Below are 10,466 nucleotides of genomic sequence, written 5' to 3' on the forward strand. Positions count from 1 at the left end.
GTGATCGACTGTCCTGCTTCAATGCGCCCCACAGCATGCGAGCGCTCAAAATCCAAAATCATTCATTCGTCTTCTGGAACACATATGTCATAGAAACCCGTATGTCTTGAAAACAAATTGTACGAAAGTTTTAAACACCTTATCAGCACTTACAATCAACTTCTGTAACCCTTCATAAAGCTGGCTTCTTATAAGATTGCCTTTTTTGCATATTTCTTGACATGAAAGCGCGATTTGCTGTTACCTAACATATTTGCATACTTCGATCTACCTCTGCAGCAAATTGCGTCCTCTTCAATTCTGATTGGCTTCCGGCTTCCGGAAATTAGCATTTTCCTCTCTGTGCTGAACTTCTGGAAGTGAGTGTAAATATATGTATATATATATCCACTCTGTTACTCGGCTCAGTGATCTCAGTTTCTTTATTCTTATATGTTTGTAAATTGTACATTTTTTGTTTAAAAAAGGATTGAATTATGCTGTTCTTATCTTCCTGTTAAGTTTTTTATGCCTTTAATAAATCTGTATGTAATATTTTTAGAATTATCAACAGTTTAAATGTTATTTAAGCGCCGCTAAGCCTAATAATTTTTGCCATGTCATCCATTGCTTGTTTACATTTGAAACAACAGAATAGTAGATTTTTTGCCAATCTAGAGAAAGTAAGCTTCACATTTACAAAGATAATGCCTTCTTTTATTATTGTAAATTAAATCATGCTTAATCCATTCTGGAATTTATTCGAGGAAATAAGTGTTTAAGATTTACTTCATAATTTTCAATACAGACATTTTGAGATTTTATGTATTTTTGCCTTGTTGCAAAGTGGGAACTGAATTAATTGAATGAGAAATACTGAATCGTCTGTGAAAACTGTTTCTTTTTGTTGTTTTTCATTGCTTAATTTCTTTTATACATCGTTTTAGATTTATTATAGTATTTAAATAGAACATGTGGCAACGATTAGATAATTCTTAAGCTGATATAAATTTTGTGCATTCTGAGTTTAAAAATGATTGAAATGTAGCACTGTTAAGTGAACCTAGGGCCAAAGTGTCGCTATGGTAAACAGATATAGTGAATTTTAAAGAGTGCATTTATTCTATTGTGGTTTATGCGCTATCAAAGTAGATTTAACGGTAAACAAATATAGCGAATTTTAAAGAGTGCATTTATTCTATTGTGATTTTTGCACTATTGACAAAGTAGATTTAATTCAATCCAATAAGTTTAAATGAAATGCAAGAAAAAATGCATATAATTTAATATTCCGTACAAGGAAGTCATGTGGTGCACACATCAGATTTTTTTTGAAGGATTTATATAAATAATGGAGAAGCATTCATTGCTGGCAGATCAATAATTTTGTAGTAAAGGTGCAAAGTCATTTCTTTATATCCTCCTTTCTGTGTAAACAGGGGTATACTGATGGGGAAGGGCGACTGCCCCAGATCTCTTCTAATCAGGTCGGGTCTCTAAAGAAACTTAAGTTCTTAAGTATGTGTAACTGTACATAGGAATATAAAAAAGCACAGTGCTGAAAAGTAGTTCGAATTGAAAATGTTAGTTTGTTATGAAAATGGACTTTCAAGAATTAGTCACTAACTTACATTTGGCAGTTGGCTGTAAAGACTCTTTTGATAATGTGTCTTTCAATTTCTTTTTGCAAGAGAAGCATTTCAAAGTTGATTAAAAGTTGTATTCGATCAACAGTGAGCCAAGTAAGACTTAATTATCTGGCAGTCCGTTCCATTGAAAACACTGTAACTAAAATTTTCAGCAGTCACATTGTGAGAAAAAAGGTTTTAGCTTTTTTTTTACTGATAGAAAAGTTAAAAACATTTTTTTAAAACATCAAAAATGGCAGATAAACATTTTTAAATACGAGGGCTATCCAGAAAGTAGATTACGTTTTGGAATAAAAAAATAAACAAAGTATAGGAAACAAATTTTATTATATACAGATGAAAGCCACACTCAAATACTACTTTTCTACATAGTCACCATACAAATTAAGGCATTTATCGTAGCGATGTACGAGCTTGGAAATTCCTTCGTCGAAAAATTCGGCCGCCTGCGCCTTCAACCACTTCGTTACCTCTTCTTGCAGCTGTGCGTCGTCATCAAAACGCTGCATAGCCAGCCACTTCTTCATTGCTGGGAATAGGTGGAAGTCGCTCGGTGCCAGGTCGGGACTGTACAGCGGATGAGGAAACAACTCCCACTTAAAAGATTCAAGAACTTTACGAGTGACATTTGCCGTGTGGGGCCGGGCGTTGTCGTGAATCAACAAGATCTTAGAGCTCAACATTCCTCTGCGCTTGTTTTGAATTGCTCTTCTGAGTTTTTGGAGAGTTTGGCAATACCTTTGAGAGTTTATTGTAGTGCCTCTTTCCAGGAAGTCCACCAAAATTACACCTTTTCTGTCCCAAAAAACAGTCGCCATCATCTTCCTTGCCGACATTGTTTGCATGCATTTCTTGGGTTTTTGGGGAGAACGTGTGTACCCCCACTGCATTGATTGCAATTTCGTTTCACAGTTCACATGTTTCACCCATGTTTCGTCACCAGTAACTATGCGATCGAGTAAAGAGTCACCATCCTTATGGTAAGCGTCCAAAAAGTTCAACGCTGCAGCCATTCGCTGATTTTTGTGGCCCTCTGTCAAGATTTTTGGAATCCATCTTGCACAAAACTTGTGGTAACCAAGCTTTTCGCTGATGATTTCGTGCAACAAACTTCGCGAAATTTGTGGAAAACTCAAAGAAAGTTCCGTTATTGTGAAATTTCGATTTTCACGGACTTGAGCATCGACTTTTTCGAGAAGTTCGGCGGTCACTATGCTGGGTCTCCCACTTCGATCTTCGTCGTGAACATTGGTTCGGCCATTTTGAAATCTTATGACCCACTGACGCACTCTACCTTCAGTGATAATGTTGTCCCCATACACTTCACGAAGCTGCCGATAGATTTCTATCGGTTTACAGTTTTTTGCAGTCAGAAACCTTATTACTGAGTGCACCTCGCGGGATTTTCAATTAACGCAGACATTTCAAACCGTCACAGTATCTGAACGGAGCACAGCACGAACCTCTCACTAGCACGGCTAGATGCAGACTGAGCTGCGCAACGCTCTGACCCCAAGATGGCCGCGCTAGCCCCGCCCCTAGCGGACACAGACGGAAACGTAATCTACTTCCTGGATGGCCCTCGTATATATTTGTCTGCTCGATTAAGCCATTCTTCTTGGGATATTCTGTTTTCAAAATCATTTTAGTTATTTAACTTTAATCAAATAAATGTTTATTATATATTTGTATTTGCATTTTGTATGGTGATCATTCCATTAAGGGGGCCCCTGGGAGATTTTTGCCTCCATAGCTGTAGGTCTGCAGTTGTGTCTTTTCTACTTTAGTTTCATTATAATATACGGATGTCTGAGATTTGCAGTGATTTGCTTCTGAAGGTTTGGCCTCATGATGCATAGTTGAAAGAAATTATTGATACATTCATTTAAAGACACATAGAAAACCAACTGAACACAAGTAATGGTAAAAATGATATTCTCTAGGGTAGCAGTTCCATAAATTTTTGACTCATGCAGCCCTTTTTAAAATCAGTTTCTATGTAAAGTAAAGGTAAAAATGATATTCTCTAGGGTAGTGGTTCCCTAACTTTTTGGCTCACACAGCCCTTTTTAAAATCAATTTGTATGACAGATCGCCCTTAGGCCTGACAATGTCTTAGAAGTTAATAGTGTTTAGAATTAGAGTTAAGTGGGGAGGAAGAGGAATTAGATAGTAAAGACATATCTGAGCAATTGCACAATATCCATGAAATTATTTTTAAAAGCTTTGAAATCTACCCAGTTGATTCTCATCTGCCACCCATGGTATTTTCAAAACTCTTTTATTCAAAAGCATTATTTCAAATATCAAAAAATCCATTCATTTTACGTTACAATAGATTATTGATAAGAGCACCTGCAAAAAAAAAAGGTCCCTACAATAAACATAGTGTAATCTTTACATCCACTTCAATAAAATTACGTAGTTGTTCATTTAAAAAAATTATTTTTCATTATGGAAAACAATTTTACTTGAACTTTGCTTATATTTAAAAAAAAAAAAAAAAAAAAAAGAGGTGCAACTAAATCAACTAAATCACCTATTACATACGCTATTTGTTGCCGAAACACGATGTCAAAAGAAACCTTTCTTAAAACTGCATACCATGAAACCGGGTTACCATCTTCACTTGGTAAACAGACGTAACAGCCAAACTGGAATCAGTTATTGCTCAGATTAGCGAAAGAGACGTTTGTTTTCAAATATATACAAAATATATTTTGTATATTAATTATTGTGTATATACAAAATTATTTGTATATTAATTATTGTGTATATACAAAATATATTTTTAATTATTTTAATACTGTTAACTCAATACCTTAGCAAAATGATGTGCGTTTATGATATTAATTGATACTTTTAAATTGTGTATTTTTTACTCCGATTCTTGTAATAATCTGTTGTATATATTTTTTTAAAATACTTTTACATCACACACTCAGTAATTTGTCATTATTTCTGATTTTATCATTGTAAACAATATTTTTGTATCCATATATTTATTTAATAGCTTTTATGTACACAGCATAATGTCATTTATTGATATATGTTCTGTGATGAGTGAAAAATATTTATTTTATCCCCAAAATGTTAAATATTTCGTAAAAACTACTTGATCAGTTTTTGTTTTGTTTTGTTTTTGTTATTTTGTTTTGTTTAAATTCTCAAGTAAATTACAAGTGCAAAGGTTGTGTATAAATGGGTCAGTTTTAATGACTAGCCTAATGCACAAAATGCACTTCAATTATTTTTCAACTGTTTATTCCATATCCATGAAAATGTGCAAAGAACTGATGACTACAGTTGCTGCTAATTACAAGATCGTTATATGAATTAGAAGTAACCTCAAATAAACTTTTTGACAGTGTTCATTTTTTATTCATACATAATTCATATATAATACATACATCTAATAAGTCGTATATTTACATACACACAGACAGAGATGTGTTAGTTTAGAAGTTGTTGATGTATGTTTATTAGTATTAATGTAATGAATAAGATTTATATTAACTCGTTGACAATGGGCACTTCTGTTACCGAAGTTTTAAGTTATCCAGTTAACGTGCCATCTTAGGACGGCACGTTAACTGGATGCGTCGTCTTGTGGGGATGGCAATTCACACTGCTAAGCCTAACTTTGGAAAAAAATTCGTGTAAATTAAATTTTTCATCCAATTGTTCTAATTTTTGGTACATTATGAGAAGAGCATTCAGGTAATTATCAGAATTAATTTTAAAGCTTTATTATTATATTTTCCTTAAAAATTTTATAAAATACTCATTCTAGAATAATATAATTTTCCCCTTATCTCACAAATAAATATATGTGAAAAAACATCCAAACAATCACAGATTTTATGTAATGCAACACATTAATTAAAAAATATTAAAAGTGTTTTTCATAAAAATTCAACGTGCAAACAACAAAAAGGAAGCAATATTTCAAAAAAGAGACAGTGTATGATATTATTTGAAACATGGGTGTACGCAAAGTCCGACGTTGCATATGTCACAGGAATAAAATATTTGCTACTATTTTACTCTGCAAATTTGATTCATTTAGCATTTGTGTATGTTCTTCTACGGTCAGGTAGTGCTTTCCTTTTCCCATTAAAGAAATACATTTCACTGATGTTACAAAATATTCATCTCAATGCCGGAAAAAGTCTTAAGAGCAATAAAAATATCTCTAATGATAGAACATCTATTCCACTATATCATAAAAATAAAAATAAAAAGTACCTAAAAGCATCGAGAACACCTGCATTTGTTTATATATTTATTAAATGATGCAGTTAAAGAGACATTACATTGCTCAACACCCACCCACGAATCTCGCTCTCATTCCGAAACAAAATACCCAAAACAAAAATCATTGTATAGGAATGAAGGTAAGCATATTTAAACTTTGATGTATTTCACCATAACAGACATACAGCTACATCTTAGCGGCAACAAAAAATACTAATTAAATGTTCTACCTAAAATGTCAAATGTGGTACGCCCAGCCAATAGAGTGAATAAAATGGCGATTCAAATATGACACACTTGGCCGTGAGATAATGTTTGCTGCTGATACAATATGACACGCCCGTCGTTAACGGGTTAATGAATGTATATACAAATGTTTTTCATCTTTCATAATAATAAATCCATAAATATCTAGTGTTTCAATATGTAGCATTTATAATAAAAATATATGTTTATAATCTTAAAAGCATTTCATTAATAACATGAAGATACAAATTTAATGTATATCCTCATTATTACATAATCTATGTTTTAATAAATATACATTATTGCTGATTTTAACATAATCGCTGATTATGCAATTTCAATTTAAAAGTAGTAAAAGTAATTAGCAGAAAAGTAAAGTCGTGCATATACAAACAGAAGAAAGTTCAAAGATTTTTCAAAGCTATACTGTTTCTTATAAATTACTAAACTTACACTAGTTTTTCTGTTTGATAATAAATACTGATTAATATAAATAATCTGCTATACCATCAATTTTTTCTGTAGCATTTATTACTTTTTATGTTTAAAAACAAGCTGTAGCACATGTGTATATGTTTATATATTTATGAGGAAGTCGGAGTCTTTAAATTTAAAATTTCAGGAGTCGGTCATTTTCCCTACCAGCTTCACAGCTCTGGTAATGTTGAGCAGCATTTCTTTTGTAGTCAAGAATAAAGGATGAACTTTTGACTTCAAACATATTGTTACCACATAACAATGCTGGACAGTATATTGCCTGCCTATTTAATGATTCCAGCAAGCTAAGATATAAAACATGAATGTCTCACACATTCATCTTATTCACTAGACATCATCCCTAGTGAATTTCATGTGCTCTGATGGCTAAAAAAGGGGATATAGGACAAACATTTCGTAAGTATTGAAAACCATTGTGTACCAAAGTCACCAAAGAACTTCAGTGAAAATTCTCATATTTAGTTTCTTTGATAATCCTAACCAGTTATTCTCGAGAGGTGTCCATGTCTTTTTACTTTTTTTTCCCACATGCATTGCACATCTTCTGTATTTCTTCAGTTATACCTCATAATAAATATTTTTTTTTCATTTGAATCACCTTAGTATTATGATTATAGGTATGTTCTAGTATTTATTCTGGTAGGAAAAAATCCTTCATTTAAATTCCAGTTGTCGTGTTATTCACATTTTGAAATAGTTAATTATCAGTTTTATATTTGATACAATGTTATATCTTGGGTTTTGTTGTTATGCATTCATGAACCAATTTTTAATTTACCATAAAAGCTTTTACAGTCAAAAATCGTTAATTTGGACACCCATAATCCGGACCTCAAAGCTACAAAATTTCTGCGCATGCATCGCGTTGACGCATGCGCTTAAGACCTTTACGGCTGCGAATATGTGTGTGCGCATGCGCAAAATACGTTTACAAATGCACGTTTAATGTATAACGGACGGTATAAGCTAAGCTAAAATTATCTAATTCAGTTAATGTTGCAGATTGCGTTGTTCCTTAATCTTCGAATTGGATCCGGCTTATTATTTTTTGCAGACTGTGAGAGCAATTTTATAAAAGTAAGCTTGAAAGCAATTATGTATATAGCAATTATGTATATTCGATCATGTCAAATAGAATTTCTGATATATATTTACTAATATGTAAAGGATCTACAAAGCGAAATTATATTTCGAAGTCCATTAAACGAAAAGTGGAATTGATGCAAAAAATGGATAAAGGCATATCCTTTGTTTATCTAACCATTCCGAAATCTGTTTATCAATTTCACGCTGCTCTGCGTGCGTGTGTGGGGGGGGGGGAACGTTGCGGCGCGCAGTGAACTGGAAGTTGATCTGTCAGTACTATCCTTATCTTCAGGGCAGTTGTTTTTATTTTATTTGGCTTATAATTCCTTACTAAATGTAGTATTTCATCTCGATGTACTCCGTCTTTGATATGATTTAAATCAAATTCCTCATCATTATAATTTGCTTCCAATAGCGAAGAAAGTGACACAGAGGTTATTGAAAACGAAAAAATTTCGATTGACAAATTAGTCGGTATTCTCGACACAGCAGTTATAGGACTTGAACAGCGGAACTTTTTAAGTGAATAAGAAATTATGTCTGTTAATAGAATTAAAGAGAAAGTATTATCACATAAAAAATGAAGCAACTTAAACAACTTACATTGAAAGAAATGTTTAATAAAGTAAACAAATAAATATTAAGCTTTTTTTTTTTTTTTTTTTTTTTTTTTTTTGTAAATTTTGATACCCTTTAGATCATAATTGTTCTTTATTTCATAAATTATGGTTTCATATTTTTAATTTTATAATTTCTGCATGCCATCTTACCAGATTTAAACTGATGATCTATAATCCGGAATCGCTGAAGTCCCGACGACTTTTGACTGTATTAGCTTTTTTTTAAAGTATGTTTAGATATGTTTGTAAGTACATAAGAAAGAATGAAAATTTTGTTCAAACTGCTTATTTTCTTTACAGTATCCTGGTTTTGATTTTAGTGGAGCCGATTTATCGAAGAGTTATGATAAATCACCTTACATACCAGAAGTTGACCAAAAAATGTGAGAACTTTTCTTTCCTCGAAATCTCTGAAACAGATTTAAATATGTTTATTATATCTTTTATTGATAAATTTGAGAAATAGTGCTAATTTTGAAAGTTTTAAATATTCCTTCTCCCTTTGCTTCATATAAAGTATATATGTATAAAAATTTTTAAAAAGTACATGTTAAGAATTATCATAAGTCTTCTTTTGTGATGCACTATAAGGAATATAAATTGTAAAAAATGGTATAAAATTTCTAGGTTTGCCTTTTACTGTGATTATTTAAATACATTTATAAAGTACTGAAACACGTTTTCCCTTCGGAAATTTATATATATGAATTAATTTAGTTCAAATCATTTTCCAAGATTAAAACAGATGTTAAGGCAGAGAAATTTCATCTGTTGTTTATGTTCAAAGTTAATGATAAAATAATCAGATAAATCATCACTTCCCTTTCATTCTGTTGGGATTTCATTAGCTGTATAACTATTCTATTTTAGCAATGTTAAAAATTGTAACCATTATCCCATTACTTACATTGCAAGACATTTGTGTACATAATTTCTATTAATAAAAAGTGTTTAAAAAGCATCAGGTATTCCATTCATACTTTTTTTCTTGTTGTCAATTTTTATCACTCTGGAAACTGAAAAACTTTTGAAGTTTATGTTTTACATCACTGGTATTCAAACTTTGGTACGAAAATTTATAGTGGGGTTACAAGGTAGATAAAAATCCTTAAAAAATCTGAATTGATGGTATATAACAAAGGGTCAGTGGTCTGATTGGGAGTTGTGAAATTGTTTGCATTTTTTCTGGAGTTGCACTGCCATAAAGTTTGAATACCACTGTTATAGATGATTAAGAAGCATTCTGCTGATATGTTTTTACATGATTCATTATCTTTTTTAAACTTTGATTAGAATCAAAGAATTGTAGTTGAAGCTACTGGAGCTCTGTTAGATATATAAAAAATAAAAAGCAGGTAAAAAATTTTAAATAAATGCTCTGATTATTTTTTATACTTAATAATAAATACTGTAAACTCTTTCTAAGATAATAACCCAAAATTCCTGACAGTTGTGATCTTCAGTGGAAAACTTTTGTGGTTATGGTCTTCTTTGGAGCTGACAGCAATGAGTGATGGCAATTACCAGTTTGGTCTGTTTAGTAAGTTTACCCTGTTTAAGACTTATGGAATTTGCCAAAGAAAAATAATGAAGCACAAGGTGGTATGTCAGTTAAGTTTAAGACTTATGGAATTTGCCAAAGAAAAATAACGAAGCACAAGGTGGTATGTCAGTTTGCGAATACTGTTACCTTAGTAAGTTTATGAATTAATTATAGGTAAGTAGTGAATACTGTAGCAAAAATAAATAAATAAACTTCATGCTCAGTGTTTTTAAAAAAAATATTCCAAGTAAATAATAATGTAAAATACAGAAAAGAGATCTTTCATGACAAACTGTAAATCCCATTACTTAGTCAAATAAAACATTGCATTGTATATTTTATTTTATAATTTCAAAAACACTTACTAATTATTAAAATATTCATCCTTTGAAATATGCCAAGTCCTTTGAGCCAGACTACCAGCAGTGACTTCTGTAAGGTTCTCTGATAAAGGTTCCTGGATAAAAGCCCACTGCACAAAAACACATAACAAAAGCCCAGAAAAATAATCCCACAGGAGAAATACCCACATGTATGGAAATGCACACAATTAAAAGTGCACATTGATATAAGGCCACATGAATAAAA

At 31.8% G+C, this 10,466-nt stretch overlaps 1 protein-coding gene across 1 annotated transcript in view; it reads left to right on the plus strand.

Moving 5' to 3' along the window:
* Positions 1-9,296, plus strand: part of LOC146992931 (nudC domain-containing protein 2-like) — a 63,808-nt gene extending 54,512 nt beyond the window's left edge. Inside the window, exon 4 of the mRNA XM_085810032.1 lies at positions 8,636-9,296. Within this exon, the coding sequence (XP_085666158.1) occupies positions 8,636-8,722 (87 nt within the window). The 3' untranslated portion in view covers positions 8,723-9,296. The remainder of the gene's footprint in view (positions 1-8,635) is intronic.
* Positions 9,297-10,466: the final 1,170 nt, after the last annotated feature.

This window comes from Stegodyphus dumicola, chromosome X2, assembly GCF_044657685.1.
Source record: "Stegodyphus dumicola isolate Sdum_Otavi_A_Nest chromosome X2, ASM4465768v1".
NCBI lineage: Eukaryota > Metazoa > Arthropoda > Arachnida > Araneae > Eresidae > Stegodyphus > Stegodyphus dumicola.